The 23,035-nt window shown below is 45.1% G+C and overlaps 1 protein-coding gene across 1 annotated transcript; it reads right to left on the reverse strand.

Annotated features, from left to right (window-relative positions):
- Positions 1-1,569: 1,569 nt before the first annotated feature.
- Positions 1,570-21,223, reverse strand: LOC110086419 (interferon-induced very large GTPase 1). The gene is made up of 7 exons (XM_072976885.2): positions 21,080-21,223; positions 19,402-19,718; positions 17,818-17,971; positions 15,554-15,849; positions 14,834-14,917; positions 12,109-12,177; positions 1,570-7,829 (listed from the first exon to the last, which is right to left on the reverse strand). The coding sequence occupies exons 2-7, from the start codon at positions 19,697-19,699 to the stop codon at positions 3,121-3,123; spliced, it is 5,610 nt and encodes a 1,869-aa protein (XP_072832986.2). The 5' UTR covers positions 19,700-19,718; positions 21,080-21,223; the 3' UTR covers positions 1,570-3,120.
- Positions 21,224-23,035: the final 1,812 nt, after the last annotated feature.

A 23,035-nucleotide genomic window follows, 5' to 3' on the forward strand; every position in this document is an offset into this window, starting at 1 on the left:
TCTTCCCACGTCAGCTGGGAGACCCTGGAAAGGTGTGCACGGGTCGGGGCCAGTGTGATGGTGCGGATCCCATAGAAAGAAGGGGTGTGCGGCAGGCTGCTTTTCTGGACCGAGGGGGGCAGGTTCTCTCTGTCTCAGCGCTCAGGGCTGCTGCTGCTGCTCCCGTTGCTGGCAAGCAAATGGTTAAAGCTCCAGGGAATTTTTTAAAAGGGAAGTCCTTCCCTCCCTCCACCCCCCCTCCGCCCGCTTCAAACTTGGAATCCCCCCCCCCCGCAGAGAAGGGAAGAGTGGCCGCCCAGCAGGTGGGGAGGACCCGCCATTCCTCCCTCTCGCCAGGGTCTCGCTCTCCCCTTTGTCCTCCCAGTCCTGAGGGTTGCAAGGCTTGGAAGGGGCGGATGGCAAGAACAGAGAAGAGGGAGGGAGGCTGCAGGCTCCTGGTCTCCGAGGCAGGACAAAGACCCGCCTGGAGCCTTATTCAAGGGCAATCCGGAAAGTCTCTTCAAGGGGGAGGATGCTTCCCCTCCCTCCTCTTCAGTCTCCTCACCGGGAGGAGGGAAGGGAGGCAGGCAGAGAAGAGACTCCCGCTTCGCCTTGGCCCGATCACGGCTGCTGTGGACCGCTGCCAGCACACGCTCCCCTGGTCTCTCCTGTTGCCAAAATTAGGGGAGAGTCGGTGCCAGGCAGCCACACCTCATCCAGAGGCCCGGCGTCAAGAAGGAGGCGCCCTGGGGTGGCCCTAAGCGCGACAGGTGGGGTAGCCAGGTGTGCCCGCTCTCAAGCCGCAGGCCCTGGGCCAGAGCGCCCCTCGGGCTCACCCTGGCCACGACCCTGGGTGCCTAAAGGGCTGTGTTAATGGGAAGTGGAATGGCCTTCTGACTTACAGCGACCCTAATAGGCTTCAAAATCGTTTATTTAATGAATGGTTTTGACCAGGTGCCTCCCCCCGCCCCCTCGTGAGTTTCCCTGGCTCAGTAGCAATTCGAACCCAGGTCTTCTAGTCCAGTGCTCTATCCAGTACTACTGCACCAATCCGAAAGGATGGACAGAATTCAAATTGCTAAGAAAAACATCATGATGAGGAACAACAGTCTGCATAAGGATTTCCTGCACAGACACCCTGATATCTTTTTTATTTTTTTGGTGGTGGTGGTGCATGGTGATCCATTTTGGTGTCATGCAAAATTTCAGTTTAGGACTCTTGATTCTGCATCTGACACTCCATGCTATGGCTTACCTGCTATCCTCTCACGCCATCTCAAGCCCTGTTTCGGTGGCAACACTTAACCTTTTCATCCCCTTTTCTAGACCTCGGGTGTCCACTGCTTGAGACAGACACCTTCCCTTCTTGCTGATCTCTTCAAACTCCTGGGTGTCTATTCCCTGTACCTTCTTTCTGGGAAGGGTAGAGGGTGGAGTGGTCTGCGTCCCTCTAGGTGTCCTGGGGAGAGACGGCACTTCTAGGAAGACCTCTTGTCTTTTCACTAGCAAAGAGGATGGTATAGTGTAAGTCCGGGCCAGTTCGGTCGAGGGCGGTTCCATGGAGGTGGCAGGAAAAAGTACAGGAGGCAATTCTTTAGATTTAACAGAGTCCATTTTATTCAAATATAAACTCAACTCAACAGGCTCGAAAGGGTCCATTAGACTCAATTCGGGTAACAACTTATAACTTCTAACTCTCTCAATCTTCTGTTTCTTTATGCCTCACTGGGGGGGCTGGCCCAAAGTGTTCTCGGTCGGTCATAGGCCGTATCGGAGTAGTTCTGACCGCGCAAACGGTCCCACAACACGTGTGTCTCGCCCAATCCCCCTCCCGTTGCTTCTGAAGCAAAGAGGGACTGGGACAGACCACCCTCCTCCCCCCATGTTGATTGCGTGGATAGACCACCACAGTCCATTCTAGGGGATCCAACTCTTGCCCGCACGTTAGAAAATCTGGTGGTTCCGGGAGTAGACCTCCACTTACTTGTAGGTTAGGGAATTCTTTTAGCAACTTTCGAAAACCCTCCTGGCCCATGCTCCATTCTGTCTGTACAGATCTGTCTTTATCAAACGGTTCACTTTTCACCACTCTGAAACTTCCTGCCTTTTCACCCTCATTTATATCCTCCCACACAATCAGATCAAGCTCCTCCCCCTTCTCATCCACCAGACAGACTTCTCTATACTCCTGGACTTCTGGGTCCTCATGCTCCACCTCTACCAGTATCCCTTCTACACAATCTCCTCCTCCTTCTGCTCCTTTAACCGCGGAGGACGGCTCACTCCCTACTGCAAACTGATTTTCAAACTCAAACAATGGAATTTGTTGTAGTACAGGTGCCATTTGGGGAATACATCGTTGAATTTCTCAGATACAGTATCTCTAAATCAAAGGGGTGGGATGGGGAAACCAAGGGAAGATAGGAATAAACTCTCACAGAAAGGAGAAAAACACAGATACAACAGTGACTAGAGCACTAAAAGCAATCCTTTTCTAATGGCTCAGCACTGAAAACACACTGGAATGCAAATTTCCTGATATTGATGGGGCAAAATAGTAGAGAGAATCTTACTCTCAAGCAGGGTGTTCTTCAAGAAGAATCCATTTTCTGTCTTATTGAAAGACGTTTGCCTATTGTTATTTGATACTTCATCTTTTTCTTAGAAGAGGAACAGCCTGTGCTTCCTTATCTGTTCAGCCTCCAAAGATCCAACTATAAGGACATTTTACCTCCTCCAGCATTTGCCAAAGTACGGTAGTTAGCTTGATATTCTTGCCACAGGAAGTTAAAGGCTTCCAATCATTGGGAGTGGACCAAGTCACTGTTGCTTAGTGTGTTTTATTCAAACATAAAGACTAGGCAGATTTGCTAAACTAGATATGTAATAATGATATGACAGGTAAGATTTTCATATGGATATTTAAAAAAAAAACTATTCACAAATTTGTTTATCATCTTTATGCAAGGCTCATGTCAATCTCTGTATTGTTCAAATTTTTTGTGTTTGTGCCACTAAAGCAAACACAGATCATGGAACTTACTTAATGCAATTACTTGTCTTTCATTAATGCCAACCCTTGTTGAAGTGGTTTGTGTGTGCAGCAACTTAAGATGTTCTCAAAACTTGGGGGTGGGTGGGTTAATTCATATTGTAGGTTTCCTTTATGGCCTCCAGTGCTTGCTCCTCTGATATATTTTTCCAATCCTCAGGTAGATCAGCTGGTTTGGCATTGTAACATCTGGCAAAGTCACAATTGAATTCTTTCAAAACAAACTTCCAGTAATCAGAAGCATTGATACTGGGATCTGGCTGAATACACCAGTCTGGATAGTAGTCACGATAATCTTTGTATGGACGCACCTCCCAGTCTGTATCCCAGTTTCGGAACGTGCTGTTGGAAACTACATCAGTGGAGCAAATAGAATGAACAAGCTCTTCAGAACTCTCGTTTCTGTATCTTCCTAATCCTTGCGGACGATGGACGGCAGCAAAATGTTCCTTGTGAGCACTCCCGCCCGCTTCACAGGGGACTTTGCAGAAAGGACATTGCTTCCCACAGCCAAAGACTCGGTTGAAGATCTCACGTTGAGGCTTCACAGACAGGTTGGAGAGCTTGGATTTGATCTCGAGAGCTGCAAAATCGGACAGTATCTGCGTTTGCAAATCAGGAAGGAATTTCCCAACCCAAGTGGAGAATTGACAAGGATCAAATGTGTTCTTAAACTGTATCCCCATTACGTTGTCCTTAGAAATAACCAGCTCCTTCTGCATTTGTTGGCAAAAATTGTCTAAAAATTCTGATAATGTCTCAATGCTTTTATGCGTCACGCTTTCCAGTGTTTCCCTAATCTTCTTTACTATATGAGAGACAATCTCTTTTTCTAGGTCCTTCAGATCATTTTCTGCATAATGATCGAAAATTTGCCCCGTTATCCACCCCTTAACAAATGTTTCATATTCCATGATATAATTTACAAACTTGTTGACATCCCTCTCCTCCAATAACTCCTTCAGGACACAAAACTGGAAGAAGCTTCGGCTAGCGTATCCAATACTTTGCGAACTGGTGAGAATGTCATTCACTATTTCTATCCCAAGCCTTTTGTTAATATAATCCACTATGGAAGGGTAGAGACAATGCTCACAGAAATCCTTGGCTCTGTTTTGCAGAGCATCTTTTTCTAAGTAAAGGTCTCTGAAAACAGAGAAATACTGAGGTCTCAGGTTTTCCAGCCGTACGTGAGGATCATTTTCCTTAATAAAATCGTCATGCATTTTCTGAAAGGAGTGAGTTGCTTCTCCTAAAATGTGAAGCTTTAGATCTATTTCAAAGCAAGCTGTTATATGCAGTTTTTGAACATCACTTTCTTGAAGCTTCTCATTGATCATATGTAAAAGTTCGACACAATAGGTCTCATCATAATCTCCTCTGCAACAGACCTTTTCATTGATGTATGAACTGCACAGGGTCATCAAAGATCTAGCAAGTTCCTTGGCTTTATGCCAGCGGTCCTTTTTAGCAAAAAAATGTCTAACACGGTATATAATTGATGTTTCTAAATACTCAGGTTTCATTTGAAAAGTGCTTATCCTGTAGTTCAGCAAACATTTTGCTTCCTGTACTTTTAGGTTAACTAAACTTCCCCGATGAGCTAACTCCTTTCTTAAAGATAACTCTATATCTGAAAGTATCTGCCGGTTTTCTAATGAAGTTGGTGATATTTCTGACAATGTTTCTGCCCACATTCTTTCAAATTCTTTTTTCAACTCCTCATCTTCCAATCTATATTCATTTTTCCGACAGTCTTCAAGAAGTTTGTCCACCTTTCCTTCAAATATTTTCAGGTATTCAATTTGAAGAGTATCAATCTTGTGGCGACCCTTTTTAATACGAATAGCTTCTATGCATTTGGTAGAAGAATAATTTTCAAGTTCACGCTTGAGGCTGCTGGCACTCCTAATAAAATCTTCTTTGTACCTTTCCACCAAATGTAGATTTGCTGCTCCACTTTCAAAGTATTCCTCCAAGTGCTGAAGGATCCTCTGTTCTCCAGTTGACAGCTTTGCTTGAAGGTCATTTTTCCAGTTGGAATGATCCATTTCATCAAGGTCAACATTCTGGATCACAGTTTCCTGCTCAGATACCCAGAGGTGCATCTCTCTGCGGAAATGCCAGTCCCATTCAGAATATTTCATGGACAATTGGTTATAGGCTTCAGCTATGAGGCTATTGCGGAAGCTGAAGATGAAGTTCTCATGTTTCACAGCTCTCCACAAGCTTTTCACCCATTCAATAAACTGAGGGATATCCTTGGGAGGCCTTTTATGTGACCTATCCTTTATGAATTCAAAAAGGGACTTCTTTAATTCAAACACTTTTTCACTGTAGCCCCTGTTGACTGGAGCCATTGGTGGAACTCCATGCCACAGACCTGGGATATACCAATTGTGCGTTTCTGGGTCATAGTCCATGATGTCTGAAAACTTGATCTCCCTGTTGATTTTTTCCATTTTTGCTGCTGCTGTGGTCATTTCGTTGAGCTGTTCCAAGAGGTGTTTCCTATCTCTCATGTTCTGGTCATATGCAGAAACATCATTGACATTCTGATGGACAAATTGACAGTTGGGTTTTTGCCCAATCCTCTCCATCCTGAGAAAAGCATGGGTCACAATTTGAAGGATGTCCTTCATTTCAGTGGCATTCTCCATGGCCATGTTTACTATGGTGATGTCACTCAACCCAACCACTAATGTAGCCAACTCATTGTCATGTTGATAGCTATCCTCCAATTTGGCTAGTTCTGGAGCTTTCAGACCTTCAGTGTCTATCACCAGGATGAAATCACAGCCAAACTCTTTTGTCAAATTTTCTCTGACCCTAAGCAACATCATGAAGGCTCCTCGTGTACATCGGCCACTGCTGACAGCAAACTGCAAGCCAAACATGGTGTTCAGAAGGGTGGATTTCCCGGTACTCTGCACTCCCAACACAGTGATCACCATCAATTTGGACTGATTCTTTGATTTCTTATGAAGTCTATTCAGAACATCAGTTATCCACTGGAGTGGCATATTGGATGCGTCTCCATCAATCAGCTCTAGAGGAAACCCTTCCAGCATCAAATCAGCTGCAATACTGGGGAAGTAGAGAAATTGCCTTTTGTTTTTTGCTATTTTGCCCTCATTAACCATTGAACACTCTGCCTCATAAAACTGGCCCAACTCACGCATGAAATGCTCAACTCCCAAGGAAGACGACGATATTAATTGGTCTGTCTCCGTAATCTTCTTCCTATTGTCTCCAAACATTTTACACAGCTCTTTGTATTCAGAACGTAATTTTGAAAGATTCTCCCTTGCAATGTTGTCCAGGTTGAATTTCAGCCATTTCAAGAAGTAATGCTTCTCTGCAGAGTTCAGGTGTCTTATAGCATTCATGAAATTAATCAAACCAGCTTGCGGTTCATATTCATTCTGTTTCTTACGCAGCATCAACAATTTACTTCTGAGTTCAGATCTATATTCTTCTGAAGGCGTGTCCCCTTGTTTTGTCATTCTGCATAATTCTTTCTCCACTTTTGCCAGATTTTTCCAGAGTTCGCCTTGGAGTATCAGTGTTCCTTTCTTGTATCCTGCTACCTCTTTTACGTCTCTAGTAATCTGTAAAGCAAATTCAAGAGCATGCTGGCATTCTTTGTTATCCTCGTCCACGTGAATGGTCAGCTCACGTGCCACGGCGGCCATCTGATTCACGCTCATACTGTTGGGAGAGCTGATGATTCTTCCAACTGCAGATCGCAGCTTTTCTACAAATTCTGCTTTATTTGACATTGCAGTTTTCACTAGTATATGTGAATTGCTGAGCTTAAGTAATGGAGCTAATTTATTTAAGAAATCCAAAGTATTAGTGGATTTGCGACCATGATCCTCTATGATAAAGTAGAACTGAGTTGACAATTCCTTCAGTGATGACAAGAGGATATATTCTCTTTCACTGATGCAGTCAGCAAATATAAACACAGCCGAAGAGACCTGTGTTAGAAAGCTAAACTGTACCCAATGTGACTCAGCATCTCCGCGGAGATTTGTGACTGCAAGTGGCTCTGGAAAGAGATCGGAGCTCTTTTGTCCTGGGAAATACCAAGCAATTTCTACTAGCCCTTCGGCAATTTCTCGAGGAATGTTTCCAGATTCACTGTCACGGTGAATGAAGTAATCATTGTGCTGCTGGGAGGGACTTAGAAACTCATTGAGGACTGCGGACTTGGAAAAGGTTGAGGTCCCCATCCGCACAAAAGAGATTACTGGCATGGGTGTCAGCACCAGGTTCTCCTCCCTAAAGCCTTTGCTTTCGGCCAGGGAATGGGGCGTCCATTGTTTCACAATGCCCCGCATGGCCCAGAGCATCAGGGTGCACTTTGGAGTCTCTAAAGGGGGCAGGAGCAAAGGCAGAGCAAACTGGCACAGAGACATTTTGGAGAAGATCTCCTGCTGAAGGAAACTGTCCGAACAAAGCAGAACGGCACAAAGGACATCGAGGGGGTTCACAGAAACTCTTACGTCTGTCTCAGTACTGAAGAAAATTCTCTCATCAACTCTCTTTTCCTCCTCCTTGACTTTCATCCTCTGCTCTAGGTTCTCCTCCTCTACAGTTGTGTTCCTGGCTGATACATTCAGAGCCAGAACCTTCCTCAGAAAATTCCAGGGTAAATCTCCCAAAGCAGCAGATCTGCATTCTTTTAAACTTCCTGAACTGATTTCCAGAATTTCTTGTAGGGCCAATTTCTTGCTTTTATGTTTCCGTAGCTTTAACTTGTTAAGAATGGTCTTAAGAGCTTTTCTTCTCTCTGTGGAATAATGAAAATGTTATTATTGTTCTTGTTCTTGTAACTTCTACTACTGCTGCTGCTATTCTGTTCAATGAGTAATGGGCTGCATAAGCTTGTCCAAAATAATCTTTTAGGCACAAAGTGGATTTGCCATTAAATGCATGACACACATCTGCATAAAATCTTGTTATAACATGAAAAGCATGTAGTGTAACAAGACACCTAGGACTGGGACACATGCAGCCACACAGATGCAAATACATAGAAATGATAATGACCTCTACTTGGCAGACCTGCCAGTCAGGCTGGCCACATGACAATGCAACTGAATTTCCACTAGTCTGGCATTTCATAAAATCATAGAGCAGTGAAGTTGGAAAGGGTTTACAAGGCCATCAAGTCCAACCCCCTGCTCAGTTCAAGAACTTTCCACTCAAGTCAGAACTTCCTTTGGAGCAGTGGTTCCCACCTTCGGGTAACCCAGATGTTCTTGGACTGCAGTTCCCGGAACCCTTCACCACTAGCTGTGCTGGCCAGGGTTTCTGGGAATTGCAGTCCAAGAACACCTGAGTTACCCATGGTTGGGAACCACTGCTTTAGGGTGGCCAAAGCTCCAGATTCTATGAATGAAAAAAAATGAAGAAAAACCATGCCCAATTCAACAATCATAATAAATCGGATAAATTAAGATTATTTACAAATAAGTGTGTCTGTGAGGATTCTCAGTCATCCAGGTGTGGCAACTGGAGTTATTTCTTATTAGGTTGAAACGTTTCACTACTCATCCCAATAACTTCTTCAGTCTGAGGAGAGTTCGTAGGAGACCCCTGATATATCCTATCCTCCACGTTGGTTTCACTTCTCCTTGGTCTGAATAGGCTCATTAGATGGACAAAGGATGGGGAGGTAAGTGAAAATCCCACCTCTGCCGTTCTTCTCCACCTATTGTCATGGGTCGTTAACAGTTGTTAACAGTGGTCTTTCTAGTATGTGTGGTCCTGATCTTTCTGGGGAGGGATGCAAGGGCAGCATGATAAATAGGAGACAGCTTGAATCTAAGGCCTACACCCCCGTTGAGGGAGGGATTTTCTAGGTGCACCTGCATGGCCTCTTTGACCCCTCTCTCAAATCACCTATTTTCTTAGACAGAAATGCTCCGAACACTCTTCTTTGCATTGGGCCACATATACTATATTGCTCCTGTTGTGTTTTGGTGTCCAGTCTTTTGGGTGTACGAGTCTCTGCCTAATGTGTTTGTGGGTTTGAAGTGCACAGGCATGTGGTGTTTACAAAAAATCCTTTCAGAGCTCTACCTCGGAGAAAGCAAACTGTTAACTAAACAGAAGAATGGCCCAACCCAGGAGGGAAACAGCTCAGGACCATAATTAGCAGCTTTCCTTCATTTGAAGGACAAAGGACACTCATTTGATGTACCCATTTTGGACCGATAAGATAGGTGGTTTGAGAGAGGGGTCAGAGAGGCCATACATGTGCATACAGAAAATCCCTCACTCAATGGGGGTGGAGGCCTTAGATACAATCTGCCTCCTATTTATCATGCTGCTCTTTCATCCATCCCAAGAAAGATCAGGCCCACTCACCAGAAAGACCACTGTTATGACAATGGGTGGAGAAGGTCTACAAGAGGTGGGATTTTCACTCACTCCCCATCCATTGTCTATCTAAAGAGCCTATTCATACCAGGAGGAAGTGAAACCAATATGGAGGATATATCAGGGATCTCCTACCAATTCTCCTCAGACTGAAGAAGCTACTTGGATGAGTAGAGAAACCTTTCAACTTAAGAAGGAAGTCCAGTTGCAATGACTCCATTTCCAGATTTAGAAGTGTGGTTGTGAGTATTTCTTCCAAAAATTCAGGGTTTCATATACCGTATTTTTTGCACCATAAGATGCACTTTTCCTCTCAAAACAAGTGGGGGGAGAAGTGTATGTGTCTTATGGAGCAAATACTGTCCCCTCCACGCCACCATCGCTGGCTTCCAAGGCCTCCGGAGGCCTCAGCAGGCCCCGTGGGGGCCTCCCCCCGGCACCATCGCTGGCTTCCGAGGCCTCCGGAGGCCTCAGCAGGCCCCATCGCTGGCTTCCGAGGCCTCCGGAGGCCTCAGCAGGCCCCATCGCTGGCTTCCGAGGCCTCCGGAGGCTTCAGCAGGCCCCGTGGGGGCCTCCCGCCGGCACCATCGCTGGCTTCCGAGGCCTCCGGAGGCCTCAGCAGGCCCCATCGCTGGCTTCCGAGGCCTCCGGAGGCCTCAGCAGGCCCCGTGGGGGCCTCCCCCCGGCACCATCGCTGGCTTCCGAGGCCTCCGGAGGCCTCAGCAAGCCCCGTGGGGGCTTCCCCCCGGCACCATCGCTGGCTTCCGAGGCCTCCGGAGGCCTCAGCAGGCCCCGTGGGGGCTTCCCCCAGGCACCATCGCTGGCTTCTGAGGCCTCCGGAGGCCTCAGCAGGCCCCATCGCTGGCTTCCGAGGCCTCCGGAGGCCTCAGCAGGCCCCGTGGGGGCCTCCCCCCGGCACCATCGCTGGCTTCCGAGGCCTCCGGAGGCCTCAGCAGGCCCCGTGGGGGCTTCCCCCCGCACCATCGCTGGCTTCCGAGGCCTCCGGAGGCCTCAGCATGCCCCGTGGGGGCTTCCCCCCGGCACCATCGCTGGCTTCCGAGGCCTCCGGAGGCCTCAGCAGGCCCCATGGGGGCCTCCCCCAGGCCCCATCGCTGGCTTCCGAGGCCTCCGGAGGCCTCAGCAGGCCCCATCGCTGGCTTCCGAGGCATCCGGAGGCCTCAGCAGGCCCCATCGCTGGCTTCCGAGGCCTCCGGAGGCTTCAGCAGGCCCCGTGGGGGCCTCCCGCCGGCACCATCGCTGGCTTCCGAGGCCTCCGGAGGCCTCAGCAGGCCCCGTGGGGGCCTCGCCCAGGCACAATCGCTGGCTTCCGAGGCCTCCGGAGGCCTCAGCAGGCCCCGTGGGGGCCTCCCCCAGGCACCATCGCTGGCTTCCGTGGCCTCCGGAGGCCTCAGCAGGCCCCGTGGGGGTCCCCCACCACCACCATCGCTGGCTTCTGAGGACCTCCAGGAGGCTTTCCACTGGTAAGGTGCTGCTTTTTACTTTTTTAAAAAATGTTCTGGGTGGGTTTTGGAGGGTAGATTTGGGCTGGGGGGTATGTTTCTATGTTGCTTTGTGTTTTGGTACTTTTTTTGAAGTCCCAGCATGGGACTTGCTCTGTTTATTTATTTTTACTTTGTTTTTTGGTATTTAAAAATTAGTTGCTGCTTTTTACTTTTTAAAAATGTTCTGGGTGGGTTTTGGAGGGTAGGTTTGGTCTGTGGGGGTATGTTTCTATGTTGCTTTGTGGTTTGGTACTTTTTTTGCAGTCCCAGCATGGGACTTGCTCTGTTTATTTATTTTTACTTTATTTTTTGGTATTTAAAAATTAGTTGCTGCTTTTTACTTTTTAAAAATGTTCTGGGTGGGTTTTGGAGGGTAGATTTGAGCTGGGGGGTATGTTTCTATGTTGCTTTGTGTTTTGGTACTTTTTTTGCAGTCCCAGCATGGGACTTGCTCTGTTTATTTATTTTTACTTTATTTTTTGGTATTTAAAAATTAGTTGCTGCTTTTTACTTTTTAAAAATGTTCTGGGTGGGTTTTGGAGGGTAGATTTGGGCTGGGGGGTATGTTTCTATGTTGCTTTGTGTTTTGGTACTTTTTTTGCAGTCCCAGCATGGGACTTGCTCTGTTTATTTATTTTTACTTTATTTTTTGGTATTTAAAAATTAGTTGCTGCTTTTTACTTTTTAAAAATGTTCTGGGTGGGTTTTGGAGGGTAGATTTGGGCTGGGGGGTATGTTTCTATGTTGCTTTGTTTTTTGGTGATTTTTTTTTTGGCAGTCCCAGTGTGGGACTTGCTCTGTTTATATATTTTTATTTTATTTTAATTTTCAGTATTTAAAAATTAAGTGCGTCTTAACGTCCGGTGCGTCTTATGGAGCGAAAAATACGGTACTTGGATGTTTTCTTTTGAAAGGGATTAGTGTGTAATAAATAAATAAAAAGGATCAAGAAAAGGTCCCAGTTTAAACCCCATTAAAAAAACTGTGAAAGAAAGTGTGAAAAGTCTCAAAGTGATCATGAACAATGGCTTAAAACACTGATTGCATTTCCATGCCCAGTGCTCGTAGAATGCATGAACGAGAAGTTCCCTGGAAACACTACTCCGAGCATCATTGTAGAATGTAGAGTGTGGCAATACAAAATAAAGCGAGATTTGAAGGGAGGAACAGACGTGAAATTACCTCCAGGAGGATGTTTCTGCACTTCCTCTGGTTCTTCCCTAATTTCTTCTTTCTCCTGACTTGAAAGACCTAGAAACAGATACTCATGTTCAATCCTCTTAGAAGTTCTTGAAGTTCCTCTTATATCCCAGGCTCAATTTTAAAAAAACTTCCATCTATCCAATCTAACTTCAGAGGGTGTAGCTTCCCTGAAGATAATTTAAAATGAGAGCAAGTGTCTAATATGCTTATACTTCAAGCTTTCCCCCCATCATAGAGGACTGGAAGTGGTAGAAATTGTCTACTGTTGGTCCTGCACAGGCTTGCAGAAGCCAGAGCTCTCATTTGATCATTGTAATTTAATTATCACAGTCATTATAATCACCTAATGCTATAGCCATTAGGTAATCCATTTCTCATAGGCAGAGAAACCTGAGCACAGGGGCACTATAAAAACAATCAGATTTAGATCTGAATGTAGCACATAGTAAGCAAAGGGGTACTAGAAAGTTGTCTACTTTCTCCTTTGTTTAATTTCTTTTTAAACAATCTCGCACTCTACTTGGATGAATCTTGCCACCCTCCAAAATTAGCCCAACAGAGTATAGCAATCCTTCTTTTCCCAAACAACGCAGCACCTTTCTCATGATCCACAATTGGTCTTGAACAATCCTTAAAGATTTGTTGTAAACTAAGTGTTGTAAACTCAATAGCCTAGAGCAGGGGTGTCCAACTTTTCACCTTCCCTGGGCCTCATTAGAAGATGAAAATTTGGTTTGGGCCGCACATAAATTTGGTTTGGGCTGCATGGGGGGGCAGCCCTAGCCGTCTTCCGCAGCCCCGCTCCAAGCACGCTTACCGGCAGCTGTGATCTCAGACAACAGAGGCTGCCAGCTTCGACTCTGGTGGTTTTATGGGGCCAGGAGGGAGTCCACCAATTGATGGGGACGGCGCAATGCAGTCACACAGCCCCCCTCTCTCCTCCCCTCCCGCTCCTTCCTTCCTTCCCTCTCTCCTCCCCCCATCGTTGTGACGTGCCCCAGCCACATTCCGGCCACAAGTGCCGACAGTGTAACTTGAAACTTTGGAATTTCTTTAAAAATAAAAAATTGCACTGGGCCGCATTATGAGCCGACCTGGGCCGCATGCGGCCCTCGGGCCGCACGTTGGACAAGCCTGGCCTAGAGATAAGCTATCACATATCAAAGTTTGTTCAGTTTGACATCTTTTAATCAGAAGGTTTATGAACCAGGTGTCACAGAAAATATGTACATTTGGGGCAGATGTGACATGTTATATCATAAGAACTGTATGGACAGAAAGACTAATACCCTCAGGGCATAAAAAGACAGCAGCACAAATGAATAATTAGCAGCATATATTTTTAGAAAATGTATTGATTAATTTAGTAGCCAAAATCCTCTTGCAGGGCCAAGCAAATGGTGCAACTTCTGGAACCCAATTTAAAAAAAAATCACCATAAGCATTATCAGTTGCATTCTTGAGTCAAAAATATTGGGGTAAAAGATTTTGAAATAACTAAAATAAAATAAAACAAATAATGTCTATAGAGTTTTCTTATCTTGAGGCAGTTTGCCTTCAAATGATACGCTGTTTGTATTAGGCCAGGGTCACTAGGCAAGAGGATTCGGGCCAAGAATAGCTTTCAATATCCATTAGGAATTGTCAATTTTTGTAGCCCTCCCCATCTTTCTTATAGCTATGTTTTAGCCTTTGTATGCATAAAATGAAATCAGTTCCCCAACCTCCTGCCTTCAAGATGTTTTGAAATACAGTGGTGCCCCGCATAGCGATGTTAATCCGTTCCAGATTAATCGTCGCTATGAGGAAACATTGCTAAAAGGAACGGAAAAAGCCATAGGAATGCATTAAACTTCATTTCATAGGTTTCTGGTGGAATTTTTAATTGCTGAGAGAAAACGGGGTATCTATATTTGGATGGTGAAAGTTGTGTATATTTTAACTTTTTTTGTAGTGTTGTCCAGTTTTACCTTGGGGAAGAGCACCTCATTTCGTTGCACCCACTTGTGAGCGCAATGACAAATAAATTTCTTATGTCTTATGTCTTAATGCGCTCCTATGGGGCCTGAACTCACAGTTCAGCAAAGTCCCTCCATAGCGCCGCCATTTTCGCACCCTTGGTAAGCAAGGGCAGGGCGTGAAAACGCTGCGGGCGGCCATTTTGGGCACTCGGTGGCCATTTTGGAATCGCCGATCAGCTGTTCAAAAAACATCGCAATGCGAAGATCGGTAAGCGAAACGCTTACTGATCATCGCAATGCGATGTTTTACCTGTTAAAACATCGCAATGCGATCGCATTAGCGATCTAAAAAAATAGATTGCTATGCAGATTCGTCGTTAAACAGTGCACTCGTTATGCGAGGCACCACTGTACAAGCCTTGATCAAAGTATACACTGGCTGGAGCTGATGAGATCCAATGAGTCTGGGGGGCACCTAGCTGAACTAACATACAGATAGGAGTCAAGGAATTTTCTCTCTCCTTGCATGTTCTCCTCTTCTTCCTCAGCCTGGAAGGCAGCCTTAGAACAAACTGCACCGAAAGTGGGACCATTCTTCCTCCCATCAGTACAACCTCAGTCTGCCCTATCCTACCAGGGTTTCTTCCAAGTGGAAGAATAGGACTGGTGCCTCACCGAACTCTCTTTCAAAGACAACCGTGGCAATAGCTAAATGTTTGTCCCCAGCGTGACTGTGGAAATACCTTCCGAAATGTCTCTTTTTGCCTCTTCCACTGCTGCTGGGTTTTCGGCTCCCTCCTCAGATAATAATTGCTCTAGGGAGGAACCTATGATACAATAATGGCAAAAAGAGTCAGTCATGTTTACCAAGATTCAGAAGGAAGTCCAAGTCATTTCTCAATGCGCTGGCTGTTCCTAAGGATGCAACCATCATACCCAGCAAGTGTTGTTTCTATATTTGGAGGACTATGCTTGCCAATGGCTTGCTGGAGAGTCTAACTCCTGTCCTCTGAAGATGCCGGCCATAGGAACTGGCAAAACGTTAGGAAGAAAAACCTCCAGAACATGGCCAAAGAACCCGAAAAACCTACAACAACCATCAGATCCCGGCCGTGAAAGCCTTTGAGAATACATTTTTGTGTAATGCTTTTGAAATAACCTGATGCCAAAATTAAGCCAATGAAATGGCCCAGGTGAAATTAATTATTTAAGGCCAAAATTAAACCAATGAAGTGGGCCAATCAGATTTCCCTTAGCGACATATTACAGGTAGGGGCATTACAAGAAAGATCACATGCTCAAATATCTTGCAGATCAAATTTGTATGAATAAACTGGGCCCACAGCAATGTCTTTCTGTTCCCAGAGAATCCTGGGAATTGTAGCTCTATGAAGAAGGACTAGGAGTTTCCACCAAATGAAGAAACTATTTCTCAGGATGAATAAAATGTTTGGAAGGCTCACCATGTACTGAACGTTGCAGAATACAACTTGAACCCGGATGTATAATTTCTAAACACTCTAGAAACTGGATGCAGGCTGGTTCTCCCTTTTTCTGTATCTGAATCAGCAGTTTTCGAATTTTCTTCTTGGAATTCTCCTCAATTTTATCCAAGATCTCATATTCTTCTTCAGTGATGACAGACTGGGAGACTAACTCATCTAGAAAGAGTTCTATGTCATTCTCAAGGATTTCAGTTAATTGTTTTCTTCCCTTACGTATCATCTCCTCACCAGATATCATCGCTGAATCTGTTGACCTGTGATACAAAGGTTAAATCTATTTATCAGTGAAAGAAATGAAAGAATTAGAACCTGGGAATAATCTTTACATGGTAACAGACCAATACTCCATCTAGTAATATCCAGAGATTGGTGAAAATAGATTATCTAGTCACTTAGATACACTTTCACATAATGTTTATCAAAATGATAGCTCCATCAAAATTCTTTTAGAAGTCCTTCCGCGGGACCGGTGAGGGTCAGTCTGGCTGCAAGAGTGGGCTGTCCATCTCTCAGAGAACGCCACCAGATTCCCTACCCACAGCTCACCTGTGGACTGGGGCATTGGCAGGATGACGGTAGATGACGCCCTTGAAGCCACAGGTGTGACCATGGTGGGACTTGGACTTCAGTAGGCATGGGAGACAAGAGAAGAGGACTCCTGTTGGACCAAACCAGTAGATTGGGAGGTGTGCGAGGGCTTGGGAGGTGCTGCCACTGCCACCAAAGTTGAAGGCATCTGGGAGATGGTTCACAGGCACAATCCCGACACCGGAGATGCTGGTGCCACTAGAGGTATGTAGTTGCTCGGGTCCATTGAGACTAGGCAAGGTGCTGAAAGGCCCAAAGGCTTGAGAACCAGTGATGGGTTGGCAGAAGAAGCACCAGGGGCAAATGGCTTTGTCAGAGAAGCCCCACAACCCTTCTCCCACTGAGCCCCAATCCTTCCGGCCCTATGCCCTGCTACATGGGAGACACCGGCCAAGTCCACATGGATTTCGGATGAGCTACCTGCGAGGATTCCTGCCCCTAGGAGCTGATAGCCTCCAGCGGGGACCAAGGATGTGTGTCAGGGGAAGAAGCTTTCACCACCTGTCTTCAGGGACAACCTGACCATGTGAATACAGCACTCTTGCTGCAGGGCCCCATGGCTGGCCCTTTTGCGAGGGGTCCTTGACCTGGTAGAGGAGACAGGATTCCACAACTCTCAGTAAAGACTATGCAGGGGCAGCACCTCCAGGACTGAAGGAGTGAAACTACCTTCCTGGTGCCCAGAGTTGTTTTGAGTTACTTAATGACACTGTTGGCATCTTTAAAAGTTCCACTGCTCAATAACAGAGCCTGTTTCTGCAACTGCTTGTGGTATCATCGTGGAAGAGGGCAAGAGGGCCACTCACACCTTCACAGAGGAAAAAGGCACTGAAGTGAGGAAAGCCATATAGACCTATTATGATTTTTATAAAGAGTACAAGGAGATCTCCTCCTTCATGTCTGCCTTAAAGGAAAATTACAAGATGGATCGGGATCATCTAAACTTCCATAAGCTACACTAACACAATCTAGGGTAGTGACCTTTTTCAGCCCTGAAATCCAGAAACATTTAACTCAAAATGCCAGAGACTGAAGCTGGATTTTTCAATACACAACACATGAGCTATTCTTATAAGGCATTGCATAATGTTAATGGGGTATTCCTACAATATTCTACAAACCTACTACCCTTTAACAGAAAACCATTTCCTTTTTCTTGCTGTACAGCCAACGAGTGTGGTCTGAACTCTTCTACTGGGGACTGAACAAACTATATTAGTAATTTACACCAGAAGATTTGACCTACTCAAGATTAGGAACAGCATCGTGTGGCCATCAAAGAAAATATTATGGTCAGTGAGGAACATAGGACAAATAGCAGGACAAAGGCCCATCTGGTTGCACCCAGAGATTAGAAAAGAAAAACAGATCCAGCCTTTTTTCACCAGTGTCTGGTGTCTTTTGCAAACTCAATCTTGGGGGGGGGGGATAACCAGTGTATCTTCTGAGCTCCCAATAGGCTTCACCAATATATTTTTTGCAGCTCCAGCAAAACTAGTCCAGGCTGTTTTATTTTCTGACCAGTTTGCAACCTTAAAAGTGGAAGAACAAAAGCTCTTTTCATGCATAGTCTACAGATCGTCCAATGCTATTATATATTGATCGTTAAAATATAGAAGTTAGGCAGAAATTACCCTTTAACAGACATTCCCAAAGACACATCTACATTTCTATTCTCTTTTGTTTCCTCAGAACACAAGCTGTTTCCACTGGATATTAACTCGGGTATCTTTCTTGTCTTGGCAAAATCCTCTTTTTGGATTTCTTGTAAGGTGGTTTGCTCAGAGTCTAGAAATCAAGAACATACAAAGAACCAGCTTTACTAATCCTGTTCACAAGATCTGTCTATGTAACAAAAATATGTGTATGGAGGAAGGAGGGACTGTACCCCTGCTGCTCAATTCCTAACCTTGTAATTATTAAACTTAGAGAATATATATGCATACAGTTCATGTTAATTATCCATAAATTGGCACTACACAAGGCTAAGAAGCCAACAGTGGTTTATTTCACAGGCAAATCATGTCATCTCCTTTGCCCCTAGCTTTTAGAGCAAAGGAATCCAAATTTTGCAGTCAGAACAAACCCTGCAGGTTAAGCCCACCGTGAGAAGGGAGACAAGACGGTGACCCCTTTGTGTCAGAGTGCCATCCCCTCTCCCCTGGAAAACAAGAGAAACCCAGGTCACCAGAGGTCATTAGAAAAAGAAGGGGAAGGAAGAAAGAGGCCCCTAGAAGAGTAAGAGAAAATTCTCAGAGAAGAAGAGGTGGGGAAAAACAGAGGGAGGAGGAAAGAAAGGGGGAGGATATAAGGGGGCAGAAAGAAAACCATTAGACGTAAAGGTCAAAGTAGGGAAGGCTCAAAAGAAAGAACACGCTCTTCCAGAAGGTTGGGAATGGGTTGGAAAACAAAACCCTTGGACTTGTGAGTGGATATGGTTTTATGTTCCTGGTGGAGGAGGTGAGACTGCAGGAGACACATTGCCCACCTCAAAAGGCATCCTACTTGGGGTGACCAAGAAAGGCCAGAAAGGAGGAGAAGAGATCAGGAAAGGGCAGCCCAGGCAGAGGCAATGAGGGAGGAGAGAACAATATGGAGCCAACCTCCTCAGGCTGGACCCCCGACCCACGAGGGACTAGAGCACCTGGCCCGTGGAAGGGCAGAGAGAACCTCAAGAGCGGTGGGAGACCAACCCCAGGTTACTATTATAGTTGTCCATGCCGGATGGGCATGGTTCAAGTTTGTAGAACCCCTTTCTCCCCCTCCAATTGGAGGAAAAGGCGAAGTTGGTGAATGATGATGTGAATGATGGCTTGTTAGACAAATCCACAGTAAATGTTAATGTGTTTAAGAAGGAAGCTGAGTGTCTTTCTTTTATTAAAGTGATATTTGACAGTGGGGAGGGGGAAAGAAAGAAACCTCACACCCACACACATGACTGCTCCTGGGGTAAGATGTGTGCATGCATTAGCACACATGTGTTCTTCCAGAGACTTCTGTGCTAGAAACAAGAAGCTGAAGCTGCAGAAAAAAACAAACCACGCAGAGCAGATGAAAATGTGCTTTGATAGCACAGCTGAGTCACAGATGGAGCAGAAACAGCCACATAGGAAAGTTGAGGAGAGAGAAGAATTCAGGGGTTCATCATTCATGTGTGAATCTAGGTTGTACAAAAGCAAAGAAACCTCTCATTCGGAGTTTTTAGAAGTTTTACTCACCATCTTCTAAATATTCAGAAATGGGCTGCAAGCATGGAAAGACATGCCTTAAGTTTTCCAGGCAGTCTAAGAACAATTCTTGTTTCGATTTCCCTTTTCCAAGGATCACATCAATCAGCCTTTCTATACATTTTTCTGAATCCTTTATTTCACTCAGGGAGAAGAATTCCCTCTGTGAGAGCAGTAGGTGGGAGTCTACTGCATCCAAGAGTAATGCTACGTCTATTTGCAGAAGAGCCTCTCTTAACTTCTTTCTGGCATTCTGTATAATCTCAAAGGGACTTCCACAAGAAGCCATGGTTCTCAAAACAGAAAAGCTGAAAACATAAAAAATGAAGCAACATTTACTTTCATTTAAAAACATTTATCTCCCCACCTGCCCCCAAAGAGATTTGCCTGCCATCATTTACTTGGAGAGCAACAAAGGGAATAGGGAAAATGCCCCCCCAACAGGCATTACATCCTGCCTACTACATACATTGCATACATTTCTAAAGTAAGTGTTACCACACCCAGGGCTTGTTCTGCGTTCCTGTGTGGTCAAGGAAAAAAGCACAATTGATAGATTAATATTTAACCTAGGAATCCAGGGCCACGGGTAATTCCAAATAACAAATCTATATTTTTGAGAGAACTGCAACTCCATCCAACGCAAGCTGAATCCTTATTTTTAGGACAACAGCTGACAGTATCAAGATTTAGGCTTCGTTTTCATGCTCCTTGTCTAGTCCATTACTGTTGTCAGGGAGGAACAATTACTGCTGTGCACATCCTCAGCAGCCATCGCCCAAGGGATTCAAGCGGTAAATTCTGTGTGAGACAGATGGATGTCTTGCACTTATTATTGATGATTCCACTTTCTCCCCAAATAACTTTTCCTAGCAATTTTATGCGGCTGTTAAAAGAGTCTGGAACAAAAGGAAACTCTTGAATCACATTGCTGGCCAACAGCCAGGCAATCAAATCAGAACACACCAACATTGTCTTCTGAAATGTCTCCCGTGGGGAAAGCCATATCAAAACTACTGCAACCCCACATTCCCAAGTTTCATCCCAGCCGAGCAATCCAGAAAGATACATGCTGACATGACATGAAGAAGAACCAAGAAGGGCATGCCTTTGAAATTGTTTCCCTCCCAAAGGCAGAGAAGAAGCTCATATTTTTTTTATTTTTTCATTTATTTTATATATTTATTGTATTTATACCCTGCCTATCTAGTCATTTCGACCACTCTAGGCGGCTAGAAAAACGTCAGGCCTTTAAAATTCTTACATGTAACAATAATAATAATAATAATTAAAATCTTAGAACTGAAGAGCTGTTCCAATCTCTTTCCCCTCACATTGCTTGGCCCAGATCAAGTGTGTCTTGCCTTCACAAAGCAAAAGCCACCATTTCCTGTTATTTGCTTCCAGAGCAGACAGACATCAAATGCTTCTACAAACATTTATATGTTTTACTTATTTAAAATATTTTTACACCACTTTTCTTCTTCAGAAGGATCCAGTGAGGCTTACACCATGAAAATATGCAATATGCAAAAGCTCACACTGAGAACCAGTTATTTTGTCAACCTTACTGGAAATAAAAGTTTCTGGAATATGAATAGTTCATAGGATTATGAATAAGTGGGTTTTACTTCAGAATGATGGAAACAGTGTGTGCAGCGTCTCTTACCTGAGGAAAAATTTTCTACCTCCTCATCCTGGTGAGAGCAAAGAGACTTCTCAGCTTCTACTCATCAGATGAAATGGTATTTCCTGTAATGATCAGAAAACAGGCTGGACAGAGGAGCAGAGCAGAAGAAATGAAACAGAAAGTAGAAAGCTGCAAAGGCATTGGCTACTTCTCTCCAAACACCACAAAGTCTCCCCCTTCACATTTGCAGTTCTTTATATTCCTAGAGTTCTGACAATATGTGCTTTCCTCCATTTTCCTTCCAAGATCATTTTCTGTAAAACACCACGCCCTATCTGTTTAAATATACAATATCTGTTCCCTAATGAATCAATTCTTGTTGATGCTGAATAGCCAGCCATACATAAGTTGTTTGAGCTTATTTAATTGGTTTACATACACTCCAAAAACCACAGTCATAAACTTAGGCTGTGCTTCTTCTTTTCCCATATATCAAACAAGTGGCAAACCCTTCACATTTTGTGTGTAAACCCTGCTTCCACCTTCCTGTATCTGCAGCATTGAAAAGGAATCCAGCATTCCTGTATCTGGATGGAGTGGCCAGAAGAGCAGGAAGACGAAGAAGTGGCAGCCGGGCTTAATTGGAGATTGGTCCAACGAGCAAGACGCTGGCCGTACATGCTGTGTGATGACCCACAGGGTTCAGGGAGGTAGGACTGGAGATCCCGGTCACCTGGGCCCAGTATATATCCCATCTCTACCTATATCTGCGACTACAGGGCTGAAATCTTATTGCCATAAGTTATGAACAAGGCGTAACACAAAGCAACAGGATTTTATCAAGGGTCTGGCAGTTTCTGCTCCCACCCACCACATCAGTCTACTGTACAAGATTTCAGAGTGACCTGCCTGCTCCCTGACAATTCCAACATCTCATCCTGGCCTGGGGAGAGAAAAAAAGTTATTTTTTATTTTATTTTATTTTATTTAACTTATATGCCACCCACACTACCCAAAGGTCTCCAAGCTATTTAGCTATAACTGTGGTTCTTCGAGTGATCATCCATGAAGTCACACACATATAGGTGTTTTGCACACATGTGCGGAAGCCATAGAACATTCGAGAGCTAAGAAAGAGAGTCTCTCCCCTCCTAACATGTATGCAGGGGTCCTCTCAGTTCCTGGAACATCGGCCACCACCCGGAGCAACATGCTAAAGTGGCGTGACAACCTGAGGGGAGGAGGATGGGTGGTGTGACTTCATGGATGACCCCTTGGAAAACCACCATTACAGGTAAGCGAACTGTTCTTCTTCTATGTGGTCTGTGAATCACACACATGTGGGTGAGTAAGCTACTAGACTTACAGGCCACTGGGATATCATGCCAGTATAGAGGACACCACAGCTCTGCCAAAGGCAGGTGTAGCCTTCTCACGGATATCCAGTCTAGAGTGTCTCACAAAAGTGGAGGGTTGTGCCCAGGTTGCAGTTTCACAAACGGCCAGCAACGGGGTGCTTCGGAGAAATGCTGTAGAAGAGAGAGCCTATCAGAAACGGGCTCTGATAGACTGTGAAAGCAGCCGCTTGTGCAACTGAGGGCAGAGAGACATGGTAGAGACAATCCACTTCGAAAAACACCAAGCTATGATCTGGGAGCCCCTGGGGAGAGAGACACACACACATGGGTGACAAAACCTTTGGTATGCACCGATAGTAGTTACCAACACACAGGGGCAGAGAAATGGTGAAATAAAGATATCCAGTTTTCTGTGTCTAGTTTTCATCCTTCTCTGTTTTGGAGGGTAACCAAATGGTGTTTTTTGAGCAACCTTGATGATATAGAATTAAGGGTGACCCAGAAGGAAAGTTGCCTCTTCAGTGTAAAGATGGTACATGTTTTTTATGTGCCTGGACATTGGAGAGGGGGGAGGATAGTTTCATCCAAGAGTCTTTAGCCAGGGCAAGGAGGGAAGGAATCGTAGAGAAATGGACTG

This window comes from Pogona vitticeps, chromosome 6 (genome assembly GCF_051106095.1).
Source record: "Pogona vitticeps strain Pit_001003342236 chromosome 6, PviZW2.1, whole genome shotgun sequence".
NCBI lineage: Eukaryota > Metazoa > Chordata > Lepidosauria > Squamata > Agamidae > Pogona > Pogona vitticeps.

Coding starts and splice junctions, on each gene's coding strand:
- LOC110086419 (XM_072976885.2), bottom strand. CDS start 19,699: ATGGCTTCTTGTGGAAGTCCCTTTGAGATTATACAGAATGCCAGAAAG. Junction 15,850..17,817: donor TTGGGAATGTCTGTTAAAGG/GTAATTTCTGCC, acceptor TTTGTATCACAG/GTCAACAGATTCAGCGATGA. Junction 7,830..12,108: donor GCAGAAACATCCTCCTGGAG/GTAATTTCACGT, acceptor ATTATTCCACAG/AGAGAAGAAAAGCTCTTAAG.